Source organism: Archocentrus centrarchus, chromosome 24, assembly GCF_007364275.1.
Source record: "Archocentrus centrarchus isolate MPI-CPG fArcCen1 chromosome 24, fArcCen1, whole genome shotgun sequence".
Lineage (NCBI taxonomy): Eukaryota > Metazoa > Chordata > Actinopteri > Cichliformes > Cichlidae > Archocentrus > Archocentrus centrarchus.
In genome coordinates this window covers 4,338,648-4,363,941 of record NC_044369.1, presented here as the reverse complement: position 1 = coordinate 4,363,941, position 25,294 = coordinate 4,338,648, and the positions used below count along the sequence as shown (strand labels likewise).

The following is a 25,294-nucleotide window of genomic DNA, read 5'->3' as shown; positions in this document are numbered from 1 at the left end:
TAAAAGGATGCTCAATGCAGCAAGGCCGGGGCTCTGCAGACAACAAGGATATTCAAGACAAAGCATGGTACCTTCACATTTCAATAATGTAAAAATATTGCTTTATGTGTAAAAAACATTTATAGCACTTCAGAGTTCAAATATATTTGGAAAAGCAGTGCAGCAGATCATAACTACATGCTGAAATCTGGGTCATTTTCCAAATGAATTACTACCCATTAGTCCTTAATGATGTTTGTGTGTTATTACTTACAAAATTAAATAGCAAGAAAGTTTCCCATCATCGTGACTAATGTTAAATCACCTTACTCATTTGTAGATGCAGCAGAGCACAGTTAAAAATATTGATTTGTTCCTGTTTCTTTAGTTTGAAACTCACTGGCTCACTAACCAATACACACACTTCTGCTCAGGGGCTCCGGGTAGTGGGGAATGATTTATTGTACACGTCCCGTCTACAGTGACAGTTTGATACAGCCTCTGTTATGGCTGAATCTTCTATGAGAAAACATAAACTGGAGAAAGAGTGAATATCATGTAGAGGTGGGACTGACTCTGTAATTTAGGCACTGAGTGAAATCACTGGGTGCCAAACTCAAATTCAAAAAGGTACGTATGCTGTACATCAGCCAGTTAACCGTGTGAACCCAAAACTGGCTCAGACATTTTTGTTCAAGGTATCGTGGATCACAGGTGGGCTACAAACAAAAACCAGAAATCCTGTCCCTTCTCTGCATGTTACACATATTCAGCTGCATCTCTCTTTAGCTCGCTAGAGATCGAAAATCCCGAACTTTACTGAGCAGTGAAAACAAATAATGTGCCTTCAACTCATTAGCAAACGTTCGATTATTTAATTGGGAAATGTTGCTTAGATCTTTTGTCCTGACGAAATGTTTCAAGGTTTACTGTTAGACCAAAAATCAGCAACTTGCTGCAGAGAAATGTGCAGAAAATATAACTCAACTAAATCTGCCAGCACTAAACTGAACGAGGGGTTTCTGGCTATTAAGAGAGGGGCTGCATTTAAAACTCACAGATGTTAAAGGGGATTTGGGTGATTTGGAAACCTGAAGGGTAATCGTGATCTGAAACACACACACACACACACACACACACACACACACACACACACACACACACACACACACACACACACACACACACACACAGATTCCAGCTCCCCAGGAGAGGGCAGTTGGATGGCTGTACTGTCGTGACAGTAATCCTCAGATTAACTGATTGTGGGCCTCCACCAGTCAGCCAGCCAACTGGAACTAAAGCAGAAATGTATGCAAACCTGAACATGTGGGTCAGTCAGCCAAACGGAGAGCTGGCCAGACAGACAATCATTTAAGAAGACAGTCCTCCAACCTGCTTAGCTGAAACTCTGTTTTCAGCTATTGAACCACCTCTCTTTCACTCATTAGCCTCATTAGTTTTGCTTCCACAACCTCTATTTGGAAGAGGTGTCCATGTATTTTAATAAACAAACATATTTTTGGTGGAAATACTTGTGGTGTGCCACCAAAACCTTCATAATTTCTGTTATTTCATAGCCAGATAGAAAAATATGTACTGATCAGAAGCTTGGAAATCCTTTTCAATGTTCATGTTTTAAGAAGAATTAATTGTTTTTTCTCTGTGACATGAAATTGATCAGCAATCCTGTAAATCCTGTACCATAGCCTTATGTTCCTATAGCCTGGCTCGGGCTCTAAAAGCTATTCCAATGATGGAAACTGCCATAAAAAGAAAACAAATTTCATATTGCACTGTGTAGTACTCCCTTCACAAGCTAGCACAAGGGTACTATAATCAAAGCTATGAGCCTTAGACCACAGATTCTGATGTACTTGCCTCCATACTTGGTTGTGTAATGGGGTCTCCTCCTTCTCTATTCTTAGAGATTTGATATTTCTGTGCTGCTCTGTGAAGGAAATCTTATTTATTTGGTAAAGCAAAAATAATGCCGTTTTTTTTTAAAGATTTAGAGGAGTACATTTTGTGACCTTGCACATGTTGAAATGAAGTCCTGAATGAACCCTTTAATGAGACCCTGTCTTATACAACCACTACACACCTTTATCTGCCTTAAGTTCAGACATGAGATGCATAACGCTGGCTTCATCAATCCGGCAGTTCAGTAGTTAAAAAAGGACCCAGAGCACTGGGAGCTGTACTCATGGTTACCGTGGCAATGGAGTCCTCTCCATCGCCATGCTCGCCACCGACTCTGTCTCCACGGTTACGTTCTGTAAGGCTCTGAGTGGAGGGAGGCAGGGGTTGGTCAGGAATAATAATGGCAAAGAGGCACATGAGGGGGGAAAGTTTAACAAAAACACAAAGTACACATTCACTGCCCGAGAATATTTCCTAAACTCCTCAGTTTAGAAATGTTACAGTGAAATAAGGTAACACAGACTCGCTGCCTTTATCGTACATGAACTGACTGTAGTTTCCTCCCAAAGGTCCCGTCTGAGCCTGGAAAAACCCTGATTTAAAAAGCTGAATCTTTAGGAGCGGCGTAATCAGTGTTGGAGAAGGGAGGCAAAGGGACAAAGGAGTCGGGGGGGTGGGAGAGGAGAGGGGCAAATGCTTGAAGCGCTGGCTGAGAAACGAGTTTCTAGAAAGTTTGAAAAAGAATAAAATGAGGGGCTGAGGGTGGGAGGGAGTATGAAGGTCACCAGGGGTCAGCCGTTGTTCCTACGCCCCCCCTGCTGGGACAAACTAGCCGGCACAAGTTTAAGTGTGACTTTCAAGTTAGCCACTCTTACAGGAGGCAGCTCAGCTTCTTTTTACATTCAATTAACTGCAACAACTCGTTCTGTATTAACCTGCTAGTGCAGAAATACAACATGATCAATGCATCTTTTGCATAAAGATCTTTATTTAATAGAAAAATAATCATTAAACTCCAAATCAATTTTTTGTCTGTTACACGTAACATAATAAGTACTCCATTTTTATGCAGCAGTTTGACATGCTGTTCTTACACATTGTACCAGGGTTTCTGTTCTAGTGCATTTTATTGTACACATTTAATAGTTAAAAGGCGTCTTTCTCAGAGTCTTATACATAATAAGCACGTGTTTCAATGACAGGATAAACTGCCGGTTTATAAAACATTAAAAAGCATCTAAAGAAGCAGTTTTAGTTTTATATGAGCAGAATGCATCACACAGTCCAATATTTTAAAATGAATGTTTCAAATTTAAAATTTTCTGTTAATATTTCAGTTACGTCATCAAAGAACTGGATTAAAATACATTTCCTTGGTCTTTCTCTAAATATTTAATTTGTATAATTAAACGATAATTTTGGTGATGCTGCAAACTCTCTATAATATACATTAAAAACACATTTGAGTAATCAGAAGAATATAAAATAAGCCAACAAAGGAGTGGCTGGACTCTAATGAACTAACTTTCTTCCTGATCTTCCTGCTCTAATGCTGTGAATGAGGGGTGTGGGTGGAGGTCAGAGGGTACTCCACACCTCTAAAGCCTTCTACATCTGAAGTATCAGATTTAACCTTTGCTCTGAAATATGTCAGGCATGCATGCTTTATCAAAAACATGAGCTCAGGCAGCAGAGCTTAGCAGCAATCAATCAGTGCAGGGAGGACTACACGGAGCAAACATGATGGATTTATCTACTGTCAACATTTGGTCCTGACTCCATCTGCATGTGTTTGCAGACTGATGCAAGTAAGCAGGTAAAATCATGTCAGCTGGACACCAGCTTGCATTTCTTTGGATATATATTCTCAAACAGCAGAAGTATTATATTGCACTTCCCTTTTTCTGACTTCATCTTTCTACTTAGCAAATATTACATTTCAAAAAGAATAAATTATCAAAGAATATTTGTTTATATTTTGATATTAAGATTTCAAGCAACACACTGATTTTCCCTTTTCTGTCATTTCAAGCAAAGTATTAAAAAAAACCTGACTCCTGAGAAAAATCCCTCAACAATCCTTCATTCTGACGCTTATTAATGCTCCCAGGCTCCCTTTGCACATTTGGAGTAGGACAGTTGGTCCAGGTAGAGCACAGAACACACCTGGCTGACCTTGCAGCCTCCGTCACAGGTGATGCTGTTGTTGTAGCTGACCATGAAGTGATTAAAATACTTATGGAAGGTTTTGGTCTGCGGCAGCATGAAACTCAGGCCCAGCTGGAGTAAGCTTTGCGGCTGCAGGTCAATCAGTCCAAAAGCCTCAGTCATGACATATTCAAGCCTCCAGTCTGATCTTTGTTTCTCGTTGGCTTCCGTCAGATTCAAATAGTACTGCCAGATATCCTTCAGAGAGAGAGAAAGGCAGCAAAAATGGGAGAGAAAGAGGAGAAAGAAAAAAGTCTTTGAGTCTTTTTGAATGCCACAAACTGGTTTTTGTGTGCTGACTGACACCGTGATTAATCATTAAGAAGGACTTCGGCTTCTGTCTTTGAGCAACGAGATAAAAGTTAGAGTAGGTGTTGGCGTGCGGGACGTTTATAGTTTGACCTAAATTTGTCACCGTGGTTGCCAGCTTGAACAGTTCTCATCTTTCTTTTGTATTCTTTTTAAGTTTGTAAGGTCTGATTGTGGTTTGATTCCCGGGGTTTCACTGGTCCCTTTACCAAAATAGCCGGTCCTTTAACCACCTGTAAAACTGATCTGTCACACCTGTCAGGGCAAATGTGTTAGTGTAACAGATTTTAGCTCGCTACATGTAACAAATTGTTTCGTGATTTTTACCACTTCTTACCGCTTTATGTATTCGGGTGATGGTTTCCAGAATATCAGATTCCTTCTTTTCTTTTTATGGTTTAAACAATTATTTTTTCACGCATAAATGGGAGATTTTACTGCTACAATGTGCAGAGACACTGTAGAGAATAGTGTATTTTCAGTCTTCCTTCCATGCATTCAGACATTCAGATATGAGCTGACTTCTCACCAGCATAGTGTAGTCCTTGTTGTTGTACAAGTACATGCGGAAAGATGGGTTGTTGGAGTAGGACTGCTCAGCATCTTTGATTGGTGTAACAGCCGGTGACACAAAGAGAGAATTCACAGGTTTACCTGCAGAAAAAAAAAATATATATAGTTTAGTTACAGAAAACAGGAAAGTGAAGGTCAGCCCGTTCCTTAACACAGTCAGCAGTTTGTCTGCAGCTTTTTCTCATTTTATTTAGAGCGGAAGCTGCAATTATTTCAAAATGCAGTCAAACTGGATCTCAGCAGAAAAATATATTTTCATTTAACAGACTTGACGAGTTTCCAGCCTGCTGCTGTACAACAACATACTTGAACATCTTGTTGGAGGAGCACCTGCTGCTTTAATAAGAGAAGTTTAAAAATGAAAATTGATGATCGGCAGAATCTTTTGTAGCTTGTGAAAATAAATGACTTCATCAGTACATGTGGAGTACGACCAAGCTCAACTCTGAGTTTTATTATTATTATTATTATTAGCAGCTGGAAGCATTTTTTTCAAACACATTTGTCACATTTGTTGGTCTTGGAGTCATTCGGTCTGATCCTGGTGGGGTCAAAACTGCAACTAAAATCTACTCTGAATATGAATTATGAAGAGATGGACCCAAACATGACAGCATCCTGATAGTTTCTGAGGTCTGCGAGAACCTCAGCATCTGAGTCTTCCTTTTGGGTGAAATCTTACTGCTAATTACTGATGTTTTATTAATGAACATTAACGCTTTTGCTCAATTATTCCAGAATGTTTTCTTTTTACATTCATAATCAGGATTATCGAGTACGCTCCTCTCTGCTGCTTACGACCGATTCTTCTATTCACTTCAGATGTAACAGGCGCTTCATATTAGAGCTGCATTACTTTTCTCAAAGGTGCTAAAAATAGAGTCCATGATGATATTTGTGTGTGATCATAAAAAAGCCCACCTACAATAATGTGTAGGTGGGCTTTGTGTTTATGTTGCTGTGCTCATGCATTAATAACCTCAGCAATACAAAGAGTGTGTTTGCTGGAGTTGAGTTATATCTCTTAGTGTTTACGGGGGTTTGCATGTGTTAATATCCTTGTAGAAATGACATAATTAGCTCACAATTGGTTTGTGAGTCATCGTTAAAAACTGATAGTGCACTTGGATAAGAGGAAATATATTAAACTCCATTTATTAAAAATACTGATGGATGTTTTTACCACCTTGTTTGTCCTGCAGCACCATGATGCTGTCTCTGTGAGTGTGTCCATAGAAATGTCCTGCGATCACGTGACTGTACTTCCTGAAGATGGTGACCAGTCTCTCGTTGTGGCTCTTTCTTATAGCTGTGGTGTTTCTGACAAAGGGCAGATACCCCACTGGTACATGGGCTATGATGTACACCTAGAGAGAGAAGTATGTCGCATTTAAACATAGAAGTGAAGTGAAAATGGACGGATTAATGGAAGAAAATTCATATTTCCATGTATTCAAATATCCAGTCAGCATTATGCCAGAAGCTTGTTGATGGCTACCAAAAGCATCTAATCAGGCTCCAACTTGCTGAGGGACATTTAACCAAATATGAGGGGTGCATGTATACTTTTGGCCTCATGTGGATTATAGAAAATCCAAAACAATTTCAAACCTGTGCACCCAAGTCGATAAAGATGTCTGCTATATAATTACTCCACCATGGAGAAAGAACAGTTCAGAGAAATCATGAAAAGCTGTGTACAGCTTATACACACATTCAGCTTGATTTATGTGCAAAAATATAAGCTATGATTTCAAGCACAGACCAGCCTCTGTCATATCAATCGCTGTGATGATCACTACGGTGATTAATATGACCAAATAAAAAAGGTCTAATCGGTCAGGGTGCAGCACACAGCAACACAAGATTTTATACCTTTTCCAGATTCTGAGCAGCTTTCTCCAGAGTTTTTTCCAGCCACTCAAACTGCCCGGCCGGGTCTGTCATGTTACGCGTGACTTTATCGGGGCCGTAGTAAAGGATGGTGTTGACGCTAACCACCCGCAAACCAGGCTTAGCCAGCTGCGAATAGAAACCGCCTGCAAGGGCAAAACAAAATGAAGTTACAGCACAAAAACCTGCCGCATCAAAGGACATTCATAATCACATGACAAAGGTCGGTGGTTTTCTGACTTCCTCATTTCGTCATGTGGGAACTTCACAGTTCTCAGACATTGACTGCTTCTATATTTCTGTTGGCAGCGACTCGCGTACCTTGCGAGAGCGTTAGCAGAGCGTCAGCCTGCAGCCAGGGTTTCCAAAACTGGGCGGCAGCTTTGTAGATGGCATTAGTGGAGTCTGGCATCTGGTCCTAAGAACAGCGATAAGCAGAAAATATGTACTGTTATCCCAAAGCAGGTTACACATTATTACAAATGTGAAATGCAATCTCATATACAATAGCAGATAATGCAGATGGATTTCACTCAACCACATAAATAAGGCAAAGTCAGCTGACAGTCTGTATCAGAAAAACTTCCCTCCCTCAGTTACTTCTGCAAAAAAATAGCAGCACAAACTGAAACGCTTCATGCAGCAACTAATGTTTAGGTTACACTTTCATTTTAGCTCAGAATGTGATACACCGTGCAAACATTAGTCCAGCATACATCATTATTTTTCTCTGAGGAAAGCTTGAGGTACTGCTTTGCTGTCTACTTGCATAAAGTCACCTGAGGCCAGTAGTCATGATTTCCAACTGCTGGGTAGACTGTCATATTGGGGAAGTGCTGTCTGATGGTCTGGGTCATGTTACTGATGACCTGGATGACTATGTCTGTAGAGAGCTCATCTGGAGGGACGTGAGGCGGGCTGTCGCTGTCAGAGAGGGGAAATAAAATCCATTCATTTCATTTGATTTCCACTGAAATGAAAACTAAATAAAATGTGACACGTGGTGATTCCAACATGTGTTGCTGTTTTGAAGGGTTTGCTTAAATTATCTGAATCAATGGTGATCAATTTTGCTTTTTTAACTGGTAAAAATGTTAATTTAAGAAAAACAGAGAGCACTCAAACGATCAGCCACGATAAAAGAGAAAAGAAAGAAAAATGACAGTCCAGTTCTAATCATGCAGTTTTCCTGTTTCTGTGATTTATACTTTTTTCAGGTTTACTTTTAAAAACACTGGATAACTGGTGTGAAACATGGTTACAGGTTACAATGAAAATATTACTAAAAAAACAAAAACAACATGTAAATGCTGTATCATTGTTTAAATTAGTCAAAATCTACCCAGTTGATGGATATGCCCCATTGCACAGGTCACTGATGAAATATGCAGCATTTCTAAATCTAACAGCAGATTTCTAAATGCAGCCTCTTTCTGATTTTGGGGGGATTATTTTGCTTTTCTTTAAGGGAATTTTAGGCTAAACTGACATATTCCCAGATTCAGCAATAAACTTGACGAGTATTTATTTATTGTTACCTGCCATCAGTCTCTCAGGACATCCAGAGACAGCAGTGACCAAAATGATGAAATTAGAACCCAGGTACAATAAACCAAAGTTCTGCTTTAATAACAAAACAGCAGGAGAGACTGAGAAAACAAGTGAATATCTGTATGCTATTAGGAAGACAGAATTCAGCTTGTCTTGTAGTGGCTTATTAAACTAAAATCCTCCAGTGAGGAAGATTAAAGATGCCCCTAAATGTGAGTACAGAAACTGCAGTAACCGGGAGCAGCTCAGTCATCATTTTTCCAGCAGAAATCTGGAAAAAAAACCCGACTTCCTAACAGCACTGCATTCCTGCTACATCACACTAATTCATTCCACACATGCTTGGCTTGTACAGTATTGCAAATATAATGTAAATTCCGCTGTACAGTGGATTTCCCCATTAAGTGAAAAGGCAAACTCATGACGCGAAGCACAGTAACAATAGAATAAAGCACAAATCTGCTTGCACAGTAACTTAATCCTCCACCCCAGGGAGTCTTTTTCTAGTTTCAAGTGCCAAGCCGTTCTCTTAAGCATGTTTAATAAGCCTATGAATTCCTGGTTTAGCTGATTAGCTGCAGATTATTAAAGAAGTGTATGGGTGCAGCTCTGCTGAGACTGATGCTTACAACTGCGCTTACTTAGTCTATGTCAGTCCTGCAGTGTAGTGAACATTAGTTCACTCTAGTTCACCTCTTACAGAGCATGTAGAGCTCTCTTTAAGCTACTTTTCACAGGGACTCCACAACTCCTGTTCATCTGTCAGACCTGGAGCTTCAGAGCTTAACTGGGATTACATAATTTTATTCAGTACTATTAAATACAGAAGGCACTCTGAAATGAGTGCACTTTCCATCACAGGGACCAAAAAAACCCTGCAATGATCTGGGAGGATAAAATTGTAAGATTATGCAAATACAAAATGCAGTTTTTAAATGATGATTTCATTTATTAAGGGGAAAAAATACTACCCAAACATTCCTGCCCCTGTGTGAAAAACATAATTACCTCCTAAACTTAACAACTGGTTGTGCCACCCTTGGTAGCAAGAACTACAATCAGGCATTTGGGATAATTGGCAATGAGTCTTTCACATCCCGGTAGAGGAATTTTGGCTCACTCTTCACTCCAGTGAACCACAGTGAGAACCATTATCCACGAATGGAGAAAACCTGGAACAGCGGTGAACTTTCCCAGGAGTGGCTCCCTACCAAAATTACTCCAAGAGCACAACAACGACTCATCAGGAGGTCACAAAAAAACCCCGAACATCTAAAGAGCTGCAGGCCTCACTTATCTCAATTAAAGCCAATTTTCATGAATAAACAATAACAAAGAGAACGGGCAAACATGGCAACCACGAGGTGCAAGGTGAAATCCACTGCTGACCAAAAAGAAGACAAAAGCTCGTCTCACATTTGCCAAAAAGCATCTTGATGATCTCCAAGATTTTTGGGAAAATATTCTGCAGACTGATGAGGCAAAAGTTGAACTTTTATAAGGTTTTAGTCTGGTTACATCTTCATAAACTAACACAGCGTTTCATAACCAGAGAATCATATCAACAAATATGGTGGTGGTACCATGATGGTCTGGGGCTGCTTTGCTGCTTCAGGACGACTTGCTATAATTGATGGAACCATGATTTCTGCTCTTTATCAGAAAATCCTGAAGGAGAGTGTCTGACCATTAGTTCATGCCCTGAAGCTCAAGCACACTTGGGTTGTGCAGCAGGACAAAGATCCAAAACACGACAGCAAGTCCACCTCAAAAAGAACAAAATGAAGGTTTTGGAGCAGCCGAGTCAAAGTCCAGACTAAAATCAGACTGAGATGATTTGGTGTAACCTTAAACAGGCCGCTCATGCTGGAAAACCCTCCAGTGTAGCTGAAATAAAACAATTCTGCAAAGTGAAAGACTAACTGGCATTCTTCACAAACATGTGACTGCAGTACTTGCTGGCAGGAGTGGCACAAACAGTCATCAGTTTTAGGGGGCAATTACCTTTTCACATAGGCCCAGGTAGGTTTGGATAGCTTCTTCTATTCATAAATTTAATCATCATTTAAAAACTGATTTTGTATTTACTCAGGATATGTTTGTCTAATATAGAATCTTGTTTGATGATCTGAAACATGTAAGTTTGACAAATATGCAAAAAACTAAGAAATCAAGATTGATACCCACTGTGTGCTCATAAAAAAGACACAAGGGAGAAAAGTTGTGGGTTTTCATCATGAGATGTGAGCCAGACAATAAATGCAGAAGTGATACTTTTCATGCTGACACACATGAAAGAAGACACACTCAGCGGTGCGTTTCTTACAGCGAAGCCGGTGACAGTGAAAATCCTGAACTTAATCAAAAACACTATGATGTCGCCTCTTCAACCATCCTAACCACTAAGAACTGCTGGGGAGAAACAAAAATCTCAACTTAATCAGGAAAATCTCTTTGAAGTTAGCTTGATGAACTTTAGAGGGAAAAAAAAGGACAGAAAATACATCTGAGTTCAACAATTGTAGCCTTGCACACCTTTAGTAAGATTAAAGTGTTAGTGTTACAGTGAGCTAGAGGTTTTAATGATGACAATGCCATTATCGAGCCTCCTGACTTTTCATAAATATTTGGCCTGAAAAAGTAGACCTAAACAGGTTAGGAGAAAAAAAATGCTTGCACATGACTCATTTGTACAAAATGTGACTGTTTTGCAATGTCGGAAAAAACATCTCATTGATGAACAGGACTGATAAGTTTAGAGGCGTGTTGTAAGCTGATGACTGGAACAATTTGGAACTGCCAGTCAAACCTGTAACCTTGAGCTACTACCCATAAGCAGAGGTGAGGACTAGCTTACTGTTAAGCACATGCAGGTCTAACATGACACCGCCCCTTCAATTTTTCACAGTTTCCAAAGTTGTAGCCTTCATCTGCAACAGTCTCTGAAACAAGTGGCATCGCGTGAGGCAGATTAGGCTTCGCTTTGGAGATAAAAACCAATAAGAAGAGTCTGAGTTTACATAAAGATAGTACTGCAGTACTCTGCAGTACTGTGAACTAACAGTAATGTTCAGAGGATAATGTCACACATCAGTCATGTGTAAGGATGCTAAAATTTTCTTATTAAAAGTGAACACAAAGTGCAGCTGAAGTTAAAAAGAATGTCATTAGTTTTGCAATTATTTGAAAATGAACCAAGATCCAGGCTAACCTGAAGCTTTGGACTGTGATGGTACTACAAAACACATGTAAAACTGTAATCTAATTTGAATATCATTGTTTTTACTGTTACAACAGAACTGTAAAACGCTTCTCTGAAGAAGGCGACACCATTCAAACAAACATCCTCAATCTTTCAGTCCAAAAAGTACAAATCACTCTCACACAAAGGTGCATGACAGCTACTGCACGATGAGGATGTGAAACTAATCGAAAACCACTTCTGTGGTTTCAATTATCAGTTAGAGACAAACTGCATGAAACGTATGAAGGGAGCGCAGCAAAGCCTTTTGAAAGATGATGTACTAAAATATCACGATATACCGCTCCCTCTCTCTCATCGGTGTACCAACCCGGTCCATATGATGAAGTCCTCTGGCTGTGTGAGCGATGCCATGTTAGTGAAGGCCGACTCGATGAGGCGGTAAGGCGAGTCGCACAGGAAGTCTCCATACAGACCAGGATTGGTGGCGGGAACTCCTTTGGAGGAATAGCAAACCTTGGTGGGGTCTGGGGCCAGGTGGTAGGAGGGGTCCAGGTGGAGGTCGGTGATGTGCCAAAACCTGCCTGGAGAGGTGGAGCCAGGGTGAATAATGAAAAATGAACCATATGAACTCACAGGTTTAATCATTCTGCATATTAACTGTACAGCAGTCTTTCTTCCTTGAACATATTACAATCTAAATATTATTTTATGACACAAAAGAAAACTAACTATAAACATACTTTTAATCTCTCCTTCAAACAACCCATAAACCCTCTGTAACCGCGTTTTTGATGTTTTCTGGCTAAACTCTGTTTACAAATCTCTCAATTATATCGTTTTCATAATTAACATAGAAAATACGACTTCCACAGCAAATGTTCACACTAAATACAAATCCACCATGTCTCAGTGTAAATTCGGCAGGCATTACATTAACCAAACAACACTAAATTTAAGAAAAGTTCCACTTTTATAGCTGAAACATTTCACGCCGTTCATTTTATTTTTTACGTATGAAGCCCATCCGGTAAAGTAAGCTGTGAGCTGCACATTTCAGGTGGTATGAGTATTTGGGTCACTGGACTGCGATACAAAGTAAAAATACTGCGAAGTCACTAACGGAGGAAGTTTCGGCGCTATCGCTCACCTGTGCCCGGCAGGTTGCTGCTTCCAGTCGGTGCCGCCGCAAGCGGAGCCGCGCTGCAGCACAGCAGGAGAAACCACAAAAGCTCCAACATGTTCAGTGTGTTTAAACCGACCGCAAAGTGTGTCCCATAGCTTATAAACACTTCAAGGTACCTGTGAACGTTCAGTGACCCTTCCCAGAAGTAAACAGGAAGTACCGCGACCTCGTCACGTGACTTCTGTTTTGAAGGGGGAGGGACTTCTGAAAATAAAGGTCGACCGCCTGCAGGGCTCATTAATGTAAGAATATGTATGGATGTGGTTTGTGGAGCCTATCTGACGATAACCCTAAATTTGCTTAACATTTCCAATGAATGGCTCTTCTATTTTATGATGTGATATTGCTGCTTTCTCATTGGTTAATGAAATAAATGCTTCTGGTACTCTTCGGTGCATCAACAGCAGCTTCCTGCCCAAACACATCTGTAGGCTGCGAAAGAAACGCCTCGAGTTGAGACATCTCGAGCTGCCTCATATTACACAATCAATGCATTTTTCCCCCCTCTTTGATGTTACATTCATGTATCAACATGCGATGTTGCAGTGTTGGTAGGATTATTAAAATCCCCCATTTGTCTCTGTGCATGGGCAGGAATGCCTTTCATTTATAAACTATATTCTAGCAAGCTTTTATTTGTTTCTCCAAACTTGTATCCACTTCAGATCACTCAGCAAATACAGTAGAGTAAACATTAACCTCACAATTAAATCTGGTTTGCATAGTTTTTTTTTTTTGTCTCTACCAGCTCCTGAGGGGAACGTCTCCATGAATAATCTCTAACCATGTCTGCATGCACTGCTGAGTGTGCAGTTCAGGGGTTTTTCCCCCTGAATACCTGAATAGTGCAGTCGAATTGGAACACTATTAAACCGTTGTGGGCCACTGAAGTGAAACTTTCTATCAAAGTTTGTCAGGAGCTGCTTTATTTGATAAATCTGTGAGTTCACCTGTGCATGCAAACCCTTTTAAATTGTCACATTATTATAGCTATTTTAATTTACTTCATGGAAACATCTCTCCTCTCCTGAATTAATGTTTCTTTTTGCTCTGCATAGAGACGTTGCTGTGAATATAGACACTATTTCTTTGTTTTAAAGTAGTTCAATAAACACTAATTACCTTGGCTTATCCAGAGTAAGAGGAACACAGCTCCTCTAGATATATACAGAAGTCTGCTGCCCTCGAATATCTAAAATACGAGAGCTGAATGACTAAATATGTTATTACAATCATTCAAAGCATGAACTGAAGTCACCTGAGGGATTAAAGTAAGATAAAAATCACATTAAGTGAGTCATAAGAGGCAAGTTGTTTGCTCTAAGGAGGTAATCTGGCAAACTGATGAAGCTGCTTTACTTTGTCCCAGAAAATAATGTCATGATGCCAACAAGCCAGAGAGGAAAATAGTGTTTATGTTTAAATGGACTCTGCTGATTATATAAATGGCCACAGACATGCAACCTTTGCTGTACCCACAGCCTGTTGTGTCTTCTTTTTTATGCTCATTCCACATATCTGACATGATGGTGACAGTTTATGGCCTCTGAAAGGTTTGGACTAGAGAGGGATTCACTGTTTTGAACAAATTCTGTCATAAATCACAATCCAGCTAGTTTAACACAATTTCATCACATCAAGGAAGAGACAAAGATTTAATTCTCTGTGTTTTTTTAATTTGTTTTTCACACAGGGTTGCAAAGAAGATCCATCCATCATGACAGAAATGTAGTCATATAAAAAAAAATCTTACAAAACACGTGCAGCTTGCAGACCTTTTACATGTGAAGGAGGATGAAGTGCAAAGAGAAACATACAGTCAACAATAATTATAAACCCCACACTTTGTGTCCAGTTTTGGGAGGCTGTGAGAGCTCTCATGCCTTCTCATAGGTACGCACTGCATGGACGTCTTCAAAGGTCAATTTCTGCAAAGGAGAGAGGACAGACAGCATGGTTCATAAGTTTAACTAATTAAATACATTTGTTTGGTCGGTGCTCGGGTAAGTTGGGAATTGACGTTGTCCAACAGAAGCAGTTTAATTCAACAGAATAGGAAAAAAGAATAAACAACTGAGTGGTGGGTGCATTTTTGGAGCTTCAGACAAACTATTAAAATGTTTTTTAATTACTTTTTAATTCTTCATTTTCTAGATTTATGTGTAATTCCTTTAAGTGATTATTAATTGTTTTCCAAGCCTACTAAACTTTAGCATGAAAAAGGAAAAGTTTCTGCACAATTTTATGCAGTAGATCAGGTGATAAATCAGTTGTTTCCAGTGATGACTGTAGATACGGTGATTAAAAAAAGTTTCAAGTGATTTCAAACTGGTCTGGAAAAACATTGCTGCAGTCATCTGCTGATTTACCCTCTATCTTCATTATCACCTACGACTCCACCGAGTCTCTGACTGTTTAGTAAATGCACAGGAATAAGAAGTTTATGAGATCTGGGTGTCTTCGTCTCACCATGACCATCTTGCCGTCCTTGATTTCTCTGACGAACTTGGTCTCTTTGCCGTCCCACTTCTGGACGTGGATGAGCTTGTCTTCCTCCAGAGTCACCGTGGACTGAAAAGAAGAAAGGAAGAGCATGTATCTTGTTTGGGAAATGGAGAAATCAAAATGCAGCCGAGTGTTGGCCCAGTTCCAGAGATGTCACGAGGTCAGCCATCGCCACTGAGTCAAACAGAAACAGCACAAACTGACAGAAAACTTTTTACACATAAAATCAATTTTTATCTCTAATTTCCTTCAAACATTTGGAGAAAATACTGTTAAAAATTGCACAATGATTTGAAAGATAATTTAATCAAAAGTGCAGAAAAAACTTGGACCCGCCCAGCGACTGCAGATTAGCCTGAGCATGAATTTGCCTCTAACCACAGGCCACATGGGAACATAGTGAATTTCTTTACTTGTGCACTTGGACATTCCTTTAATTCTTTTATGTATAAGCGCACAGTAATAAAAAGCTGCAAGAATCTGTCTTTCATTCATTGTTGGTCAGCTCACTTTGCAGTTCCTGTCATCAGCGGTGGTTTCATCAAACTCCTCTCCCAGCTTGAAGGAGATCTCTGTGTTCTTGAAGGTGCTCTGGGTGCGGATCACCACCTTGTCTCCCTCCTGGCTGATGATCACAGTCGGCTTGGTCACATTACCAACCTGCCTGGTGGCAAAGCCCACGCCTAAGTCAAGGACGGAGGTGAAAATGTGGCTGAGTTACAATAAACTCTTTTTTTGTGCAAAAAATAGTTGTTGCATTTGTGTGTTGAACAAAAGAAAAGAGAAGAAGAAGAAAGTTTTTTCACTCACCAAGTGCTTTCATATAATCATCAAAATTCTCACTTTCAACCAGTTTCCAAGTGGCACAGAAGGCGTCGACCATGGTGAAGGTTTGCAGAGAGGCAAAGTTAACTCCAAAGCACACTGAGCGAGCTGCAGCTTCTGCACGTTTACCCCCTTATGTTATTTTACAGCTTCTTCTTATTATGCATGCAGGTGGGAGGCACTAGGCATGCCATTGGCTCAGGAGATTTTCACTGAGCTGTGATTGGGTAGTTGAATTGGGTCATGTTCTTGACAAGGTTAAAAAAAAAGAACCTAACTTTGTCCATTTATGTGCCTGATGATGTAATTACTCTCATTCAGGGATGCCAGTGTTTGGTGAGAGAACGCTTTGCCATATTTCATCATAGGAAAGTTTATATTTAAGAGTAAAGGAGTGACAAACTATTTTCACTCAGTTAAAAGTTATTGCTTCTAATGTGTGACTGAAAAATGAGGCTTCAGATGCTTTGGAGAACAGACTTCTTGTTTATGAGCCTCAGGAGTTTGTCCATATTTATATTTCTTTCTTTCATTTTCTCTTCGGTTAGTCTTGTGTTACTGCACAGACAGCAGTCCTTGTGTCTGGAATGTTTCCTGTAGGGACGCGTCAGTGAAGCAGAATCACTTTATTTGACAGCCTTTTGTCCTTAACTGCATTAATGACCCCCCTGGCTACAATGTCTTCATGCTCAACACACACACTAATTACTGTGACTAAATGGTTGTGTGCGTGTGTGTGTGAGAGAGAGAGAGAGACGGAGAGTGTGTGTAACTTTCTCACACCATGTAACTGATGGTGTCACATCTGATTCAAGTTTTTGGTTACAAAAAAGCAAACTGTGACTTCTTTTCACAGGTTATGGTCAACAATGATCCATTTTATGCTGGATTTATGGATATAAACAGTCTTCCTGTATCTTCTTTATCTTTATACATTTGTTCAGTCAGGCTAATGCCAGAGGTGCAAGGTGATAAACTAAGTTTCCATACCTCTGTTTTTAACATGTGTATACTGTGTGTTATTTCATTTCAGATAAAAAAAATGCTAATTTTCTCTCTTTGCTTGTCTGATAGATTCAGTTCCATAAAATATCAAACTTCACTTTCATTTCCTTCTTTTTTGCCTTTTTCTTAATTTTTTTACTTTCATCCCATCTTTAATATTTTACCATTTTTCTCCATGTTTAAACTTATTTAAACTACTTATTTGTACTGCATGCTGCTCAAACAGCCTTCAGACTTTTTTATTTATTTCTTTGTAAAAATTCTTTATTGTTTAGCTCTCCTTCTTCATCTGAATTATAAACTTGAAAATCCACCACAGTGTAAATCTTGTCACCCAAAAACACAAATACAGTACAGTCAGAACTTTTATTGTTTCAGTAAGAAGAAAGATTACAGTAAAAAAAAAAAAAAAAAGCTGGCTAAATTATATATTCCAGGACTGCCCTGCTGGTTTCCTGGAAAGTATATCACATATAAAATGCAGCTAAGGACACTTTGATAAGTTTTATTTTGATTTCTTTCCACTAACTCTAAAACTGGGCACTAGCGGCTTATTCTGTCAACACTATATATATAAATATAATATAAACTGCTGGCTCTTAGGCCCAGTGTTATAGAGTTCTCTCTCAGCAGTGATAATGATGTTTAAAGGAGAAGGTCAGCAGTGTAAATACATGGGTGTTGGTATACTTTTAGGTTGGTAGTATGTGGAAATGAATGTAAAGATGTGCCCCCCATTTACCTTTACATTCATCTGACGCCACTCTGTGGTAAGAAAGAGAATTGCAGAAAGTTGTACTGTCTAAACTCAGCTTTGCTTCTTTTAATAATTTTTTTGGCCTTTTGCAGCCTTATTTGATAGTATTGTGGAGAGAGACAGGAAAGCAGGAGGAGAGATGTGGGGAAGACACGCAGTAAACAGCAACTAGGTCAGGACTCAAACCTGGGCCTTCTACACTGCCATGTGGTATACAGTATGTAGTTGCCTGCTCAACCACTGAGCCACCCTGGCGCCAAACTCAACTTTACTTCTGTCCGCAGTTGCTTTAAGAATATATTTGAGTTTTCCTGCTGAATAATGAAGTGTCCTCCACTGAGTTTTAACAGTTAAAAAAGCTGCATTTGGAAAGTTGCCCCTATAAAAACTGTTCTGTGTGATTACTTGTTGGCCCAGAAGTGGAGGTAAAAAGTTCTCATTACACACTGAACCACAACAGGCACAGTGACTGAAAATATTCCACATTAAAATATTGCAGAATTCTCATCTAAATTACAGATAATAACTTAATTATTCATAATGTTAGAGTTATTTTTTTTTACATGCACACATAACAGAGACCTCAACCACAAACTCAAAGTGAAGTACAGATTCTGACCCTTTTTTTTTTTGGTGCTAAGCTTCAGTTTACCCAATATAAAACAGCAATTAACAGTACAGTTGTTACAGTTGGCCACAAACACCAGGGGGGGTCCTCATCCAGGGGGACCCCAAGGCGTTCCCAGGCCAGCCATGGTCATGCTTGTAAGAATATGCATGCCATGGCGAGACATAATTTCTCCAGTGGTCTGCCCTGGGGCCTCCTCCCGGTGGGACATGCCCGAACCACCCGAGAGGCGCCTCCTCGGGCATCCCAGTCAGATGCCTGAACCATCTCAACTGGCTCCTTTCAATGTGGAGGAGCAGCTGTTCTACTCTGAGCCACTCAACAGATGGAGCACCCACGAGTACCCTGCCCAGATCCAAGTACCCACCGTCCAAGAAGGGTGGGTACTTGGATCTGTCATTTGGCTCATTAAGCGGAAACAACCGTCAGGACGCCTTCCCCGACCTGAACGTGCAGGAAAGCAACCCTCTCATCCACCAGTGAAAACTCCAACCATGCAGGCAGTAATCCGAAGGGATACAAGAATACGCCCCCGAGCTGAACGCCTCTCACCGAGATCAACTCCAGACTGGAAAAGAGTCCAGCCCCTCTCCAGGAGACTGGTTCCAGAGCCCAGACCATGTGCTGCGGTGAGCCTGACTACATCTAGCTGGTATCTCTCAACCTCATGTGTCTCAGGCTTCTTCCCCTCCAGAGAGGTGACATTCCATGTTCTAATAGTCGGTCTCACTAGCCAGGGATCAGTCTGTCAGAGCTTTCGTCCTTGGCCACTGCCCGACACTCATTGCACCCGACCCCTATGACACCACTTGCAGGTTGTGGGCCTACAGGAGGGACCATGTCACACACTACCATGTCTCCTCTTCAGGCTGCACCCAGTGGGGCACCACAGCCACTAGACGTTCTCCATCAAGCTCCCTCCGCAGGCCAGGCTCCAGGGTGTGACGTTCAAGAAGCCAGTGTGAGATGCTTTGAGCTTTGTGACATGGTGCATTATTCTGGTTACAGCCGCTATTAGAAGCCAGGTACACTGTGGGCATGGTCAGCAGGTAGGCTGTGTTTAAGCAATGTTCAGCTGATACTAAAAAGCCCAAAACATGCCAGGAAAACATCCCCCACACATTACACCACCACCAAAAGCCTGAACTGTTGATACAAGGCAGAATAGATCCATTCTGTCATGCTGTTTATGTCAAATTATGACTCTACGAACACAGTGTTGCAACAGAAATAGAAATTCATCAGACCAGGCAACATTTTGCTAATCTTCTATTCTATTAATTGGTGCATCTGTGTAAACTGTAGTCTCAGGTTGCTGCTCTTAGCTGACAGGAGTGGCACTGGTGTGGTCTTCTGCTGCTGTAGCCCATCTGCTTCGAGGTTTAACATGTTGTGCTTTCAGATATGATACCTCAGTTGTAACGAGTGGTTATTTAAGTTACTGTTCTCTTCCTATTAGCACCAAGCAGCCTTGCTATTCTCCTCTGGCCTTACAGGGGCATTTTCACCCAAAGAACTGATGCGTCACTCAATATTTCCTCTTTTTCAGACCATTCTCTGGAAACCCTCAACAGTTTTATTTTTGTGTTTTCTAATTATTCTTTATTCTTTATTTTGGTTTGACTTTTGATCGGTTTAGTTTCAATACTTCTTAGTTTATATATTTGTTAAGATTTCATAGATTTGAAAAGTTCAGGTCAACTCACTTTTTTTCTCTTGGTAACTTATTTTAATGAACTAAAGCATTAAAAAAAATGACCCACTGGCTTGAGAAATGATGACATGTGATAAGTTTGGGTGTTGGGGAGGTGTCAGTTTCTGGTAGCAGCTTGCACAATGTGAATGTGGAAACGGCAGCAGCAGAGATGTGGTGGTTTCCTCTTTTTAAAAATAAAACTTCAGCACACACACACACACAGGCAGAAACAGCCAGCAGTTTAAGTCAAAGACAAACATGTTATTGGGGTGAAATATCTGATCATGATCATAACATAACTCAACAATTACAATGTTGTTTTTCTGTCATCACACGAGTTTCTGTTTTTGTTTCTCTGCCAGTTTCAACTATTTAACACAAACACAAACACAGAAAAACTTTCACACTTGATAAGTGTTAAGGAAGTCAAATAGCTGCTCTGTACGTGTGTGAGATTCCATTAAAGCACAGGAAACAGCAGACGTGGGTAATATCATTTTAATAAAAGTTAAGTAGAAAACATGTAACTGCAGAAACCAACAATAAATACACAAAACAGACAGTAAAATAAACCACAGTTATTTTATAAAACCTTTGGTCTCCTCATGTGACCATGAAGTACACAATAAAACAACAGCATTTATTAAAACATATAAGCTTGGATAATATCTCATTTGTTGATGGTGGAATAGAGGTCATTGGGATCAGTGGAAACTTTGAGATAAGGTGAGGGAGCTGTCACAGCGCTGTAGGTCACAGTGTCACCTTCATCATCGTGGACCTAGAAAGAAAAATTACAAAACATATTTTAGTTAACACATAATCTGACATCACACTAATGAACAGACTGTGAATAACTGGGGTGGCTGCAGCTCAGGAGGTCGAGCAGGTCATCTACCTGGCTGCTCCAGTCTGCACTCAAAAGCATCTTTGGACAAAATACTGAAGCCCAAGCTGCTCTCTGATGTGTTTGTGTGTGATTGTTAGAAAGCACTTTGATATAGAAAAACATGCTTGTATGAATGAGGGAATGGGACATGTTGTATAAGGTGCTCTAAGTGCTCAAGTACAAAAGCACTAAATAAGAACCAGTCCAATAACTCTAATGGGAAGCGTACCTGAGCTCTGGTGTTACTGAGGGCATTCCTGGTGTGGTTGATGGAAACGTAGTTAACATCATCCTCAGGATCATCCTACACAGTGAAGACAACAGAATGACTCTCTCACCTGCTAAATTCAATCATATTTAATCACTGTAGGACAAAATTGCTTTTGCTTTATTTCACAAAGGTAAACGTTACTGTAATAAGGTGAGCTCACCGTGTCCTGATGGCTTCCTGGAGCAGACGGAGTCCCTGCAGGGTTTAAGCTCTGTCCCTGCACAAACACAGGCGACTAACAGTAAGACTTTCATGCATCATCTTACATTAAAATGTAAAGCTATATATATATATATATACCATACAGCAAATATTTAGGTTTTAGCTTTGTATCATCCCAAAAATCTACAACCAGTTAATAACAAAGAAATATCTCCTCCATGTTAGACTTAGTTATGTCAGGGATGATTTAACACATTCATAGGCAGCTGTTTGTGGTGTTTTCCTTATTTTTCTGTTGTTTATCGTCTCTGTGATGAGTCCTTAAGAGTAAAGGTGACTGCTGTTCCTTTCTTTCTATCCAGCAACCACACCTGTGCAAACATTTGTTTATTTGGTATTTAAACTCACTGCGTTTTCTTCCACTTGTGTTTTTTTCCCTGAAAAAACAACAGAGCATAATTTCATTTCCACAGTAAAATTTAAGCTTTTATCAAAGTTTAATATGTTTAACCTGCAAATGTTCCAACCTTTAGTTTTCTTCCATATGATGACTGCTACAATTAAGAGAGCTGCTAAACATACAGGAGCAATAATAAAGAGCAATGATGGACCTGTAAAAAAAAAAAGAAACATATTTGACATGATCAGTGATGATCTGATGGATGCAAGCAACAAAAAGATTAAATACTGAGACACTGAGAGATTATTTCTCCTCCCACAGACAAATTTTGTTCTGGTGTAAAAAAATAAAATAAACAAGAAGACAGAAAGAAAAACACCTTTGCCTGTACCTTCATCTGTTAGTGCAGAACCTGAACAAATACACAAATTCAGGACAAACTTTGTTACATAAACAACTACAACAAAGATGGGTGTAATATTTCCATTGTGTGTTATTGTATGTTACTAATGTCATTATTCTCACCTGAGGACTGATGGCTGTAAGGAAACAGCTGCACTGTCTCACTGTTCTGATTCATCACATTACACTTTAATAACTCATAAAACTTTGACCTCTGATTGAGGTCAGATATTGTAAATGTCACAGTGGCAGTGCAGGATCGTGCTGATATCTTCATGTCTGAGGGTTTGTCTTCACCCTCATAGATCCACTGCACTGTGTGTGCACATTTATCAAAGTCCAACACAGAGCAGAACAAGGTGACTTCACCATTGTTCTCATGTTCAGTCACTTGTACAGATGGAGACATTTTGAGAGAGAAAAACAAACATGAAGATAATTAACTTCATCACTCTGATTATAATTATTGTAACATTGTAGCTTGTTGTTCTAACAGGACATTTTGATGTGAAAATATGATGTAAATACTCACTGTTGATGACAGACAGATGAATGTCTGCATATTGTTGTTGGTTGTGTAGTGACGGAAAGTGTCTGCAGGTGTAACAACCAACATCACCAACTGTGATGTTCTTTATAAGCAGAGAACAGTCTGCTGTAACTCTCAGTCTGTCTGATTTATTTTTGGCTTCTTCTACAATCATCCCATTAATAAACAGCTGGACTATGTCAGTGGATGTTACACCTTTGAAGGTCCACTGAGTCCTGCCACAGTCAGAATGACCACAAGGCAAAGTCTTTTCATCACCATCTCTGACAACGAATATGGAGGTATTTTGTCCAGTTGTTGCTGCTGTGAAACAGAGAAAATCATTTGGAAAATAAAGTGTAACATGGATATGACTGTTATGTTCATAGTTGGTTCACTTCTGGTTTCCAAAGTTCAACAAAACTCAGGAAGTTGCAAACCAAACAGGTCTCAGTCAGAGGCTGAATGATGTAACATTAGTGGCAGGTTATTCATTTACAGTGTGTTGTGTATTCTTACCTTTAAACTGAAGCATCAGGATCAGGAATGAAAGCATTTGAATCCATCTGAATTCAGCCATCGTGCTTCTCTGTCTCTCTTCCTGCTCTCACATTCACAAATGAGACGTCTCAAAGATGAAGACAGCGCTGACGCCCTGCTCTCTTCCTCATAGTGACATCACTCCTTCTCTCTCTTCTGTCATTGGCTGAATGAATTTAGTTCCCAGCTTTTACTCTCTCTAACCTCCCTCTGTCTTCATTTAGATTCTAAACATGTGAAAAACTTTTGGAGATTTTAACTTTGTTTGATGCATTTTGCAAACTTTTCTGTCTTCAGTCTTTTACAGGGAGGACTCCAGCTGAGTAGAATAGAGGACATTAAATGTATGAAAACTGTTAGTTTAGAGAAGTGTTTGCATCAGTAAGAACACAGACAGTGTTTATGATCATGTCTGCTGTCAGCAAACATGAAAATAAATTTCCCACTAGAGTTTGAGTCTTGATGTCCACGATGACACACGGTGACCCTGCAGCAATGACCACTTCCAACGGCTAAATAAAAACACTGATAAGATGTGTTAGTGGTCTGAGACCTGTGGGCTCCTCATTGCACCGATGACATCATTGTTTTCTGAGAACTGAAGGGGAAGTGTTTGGTGAGAATGTGGGTACAGCAGCAGCAGAGCTCTGGAGGTTTGAGCCTGCAATGATGAGCAGATAAACAGCAGAACCACAGATGGTTACCACACTGAGGAGTTTTTAACTTTCCCAGCTTTTCAGGAGCAAACCAGGAAATAAACACCGTGAATACTTTATCTACAAATGACATTTGTGGGGATGATTTAAACACAACAAGCCTCAAAACTAAAGCGTAGTTCATCTGCACTCAGATGGAGTCCAATAGCGCCACCTGTCACAAAGTGTCTACAACCAGATGAAGCTTTGACACTTCCACATCTGGATTTATCCCTATTATTTGTTCCTGGGGTAATTCTGTACCCCAGGTCCCAATTTTTTAAAATAATATTATTGAAGTAAATGTTATCAAGCAATCCACTTAGGAGTTTGTTCCTTGGTCATTACTGGTCCTTTTTTTATGCATTGCCCTCATAAATCAATAGCCACTTATTAAGATATTCATTTCAGTTGCGAAAGTTACAGTTTTATGGACCTGGGGTAATTCTGGCAGGGTAATTACCCTGCCAAAAGGTGTCTCTTTTTGATGCAGCACTGCTACCTAGTGGTATCTCTATATAGGTAGGATATATAGAAATATATATATCGATATATAGATAGGTAGATAGATAGGTATATAGATAGGACTAGAATACTTGAATGAAATCCTATATACATCCAGCTGCAGCTGTAAAAGATCTGGGAGAATAAGTAGGGGTAAGACATACAAAAAGTGTCAGCATGTAGCCCGGTTAAAAAAGGGGAAACTGTAATAAATAAGCTGTTCATAATAAATATGTGATATTTGGTTAAAAACAGTTAAAAATATTTTTTGTTGTGTTAAGTTCATGGATGAAATATTAAGAATGTTAAAAACCATTAATTTGATTATTGTATATTTCTTTTGGGTTTAAAAACTGTATTTCTTTGAAAGAACTGTTTTTTCCGGGTGGAAGTGAAGGAGACACAGGTGGAATGGCGGAGTGCGCACGACAGGAGACCAGAGGAGCTGCTGCAGAGAAGTGGATTCCCGCAGAGATCGGAGGCAAAAGTTTATGGCTACAGACATTTGGATTGTCGGTTAGACAACTCTGGGACTGTGGGCCATTGTGAGAACAGCAAAAGTCGACCTGAAGTTTGCTGTGTGGAAGTTTGCTGCTCGTTGGTGAAGTGAGTAGCTAGTGACTGAAGCGATCGGACTGTAAGCGGCTAGTAGCTAACCTAGT

General features: G+C 39.9%; 3 protein-coding genes across 4 annotated transcripts; all 3 read right to left on the bottom strand.

The window, feature by feature from the left end:
- Positions 1 to 2,892: 2,892 nt before the first annotated feature.
- smpdl3a (sphingomyelin phosphodiesterase acid like 3A) lies at positions 2,893 to 12,974 on the bottom strand. Its single transcript, XM_030722378.1, has 8 exons — positions 12,789 to 12,974; positions 12,009 to 12,222; positions 7,665 to 7,809; positions 7,207 to 7,303; positions 6,868 to 7,031; positions 6,179 to 6,359; positions 4,949 to 5,073; positions 2,893 to 4,308 (listed from the first exon to the last, which is right to left on the bottom strand). The coding sequence occupies exons 1-8, from the start codon at positions 12,877 to 12,879 to the stop codon at positions 4,000 to 4,002; spliced, it is 1,326 nt and encodes a 441-aa protein (XP_030578238.1). The 5' UTR covers positions 12,880 to 12,974; the 3' UTR covers positions 2,893 to 3,999.
- Positions 12,975 to 14,672: 1,698 nt separating this feature from the next.
- LOC115774088 (fatty acid-binding protein, brain) lies at positions 14,673 to 16,278 on the bottom strand. The gene is made up of 4 exons (XM_030721153.1): positions 16,140 to 16,278; positions 15,840 to 16,012; positions 15,294 to 15,395; positions 14,673 to 14,752 (listed from the first exon to the last, which is right to left on the bottom strand). Exons 1-4 carry the CDS (start codon positions 16,210 to 16,212, stop codon positions 14,702 to 14,704), a joined length of 399 nt encoding a protein of 132 aa, XP_030577013.1. The 5' UTR covers positions 16,213 to 16,278; the 3' UTR covers positions 14,673 to 14,701.
- Positions 16,279 to 20,802: 4,524 nt separating this feature from the next.
- LOC115774728 (uncharacterized) lies at positions 20,803 to 23,552 on the bottom strand. 2 transcript variants are annotated; one of them, XM_030722116.1, is made up of 9 exons: positions 23,413 to 23,552; positions 22,897 to 23,217; positions 22,488 to 22,754; positions 22,342 to 22,374; positions 22,090 to 22,173; positions 21,971 to 21,999; positions 21,561 to 21,617; positions 21,359 to 21,433; positions 20,803 to 21,021 (listed from the first exon to the last, which is right to left on the bottom strand). In XM_030722116.1, the coding sequence occupies exons 1-9, from the start codon at positions 23,471 to 23,473 to the stop codon at positions 20,911 to 20,913; spliced, it is 1,038 nt and encodes a 345-aa protein (XP_030577976.1). In that variant the 5' UTR covers positions 23,474 to 23,552; the 3' UTR covers positions 20,803 to 20,910. The 2 variants fall into 2 exon arrangements, with proteins under 2 accessions (XP_030577976.1, XP_030577977.1); XM_030722117.1 differs by having other exon boundaries at positions 22,354 to 22,374.
- Positions 23,553 to 25,294: the final 1,742 nt, after the last annotated feature.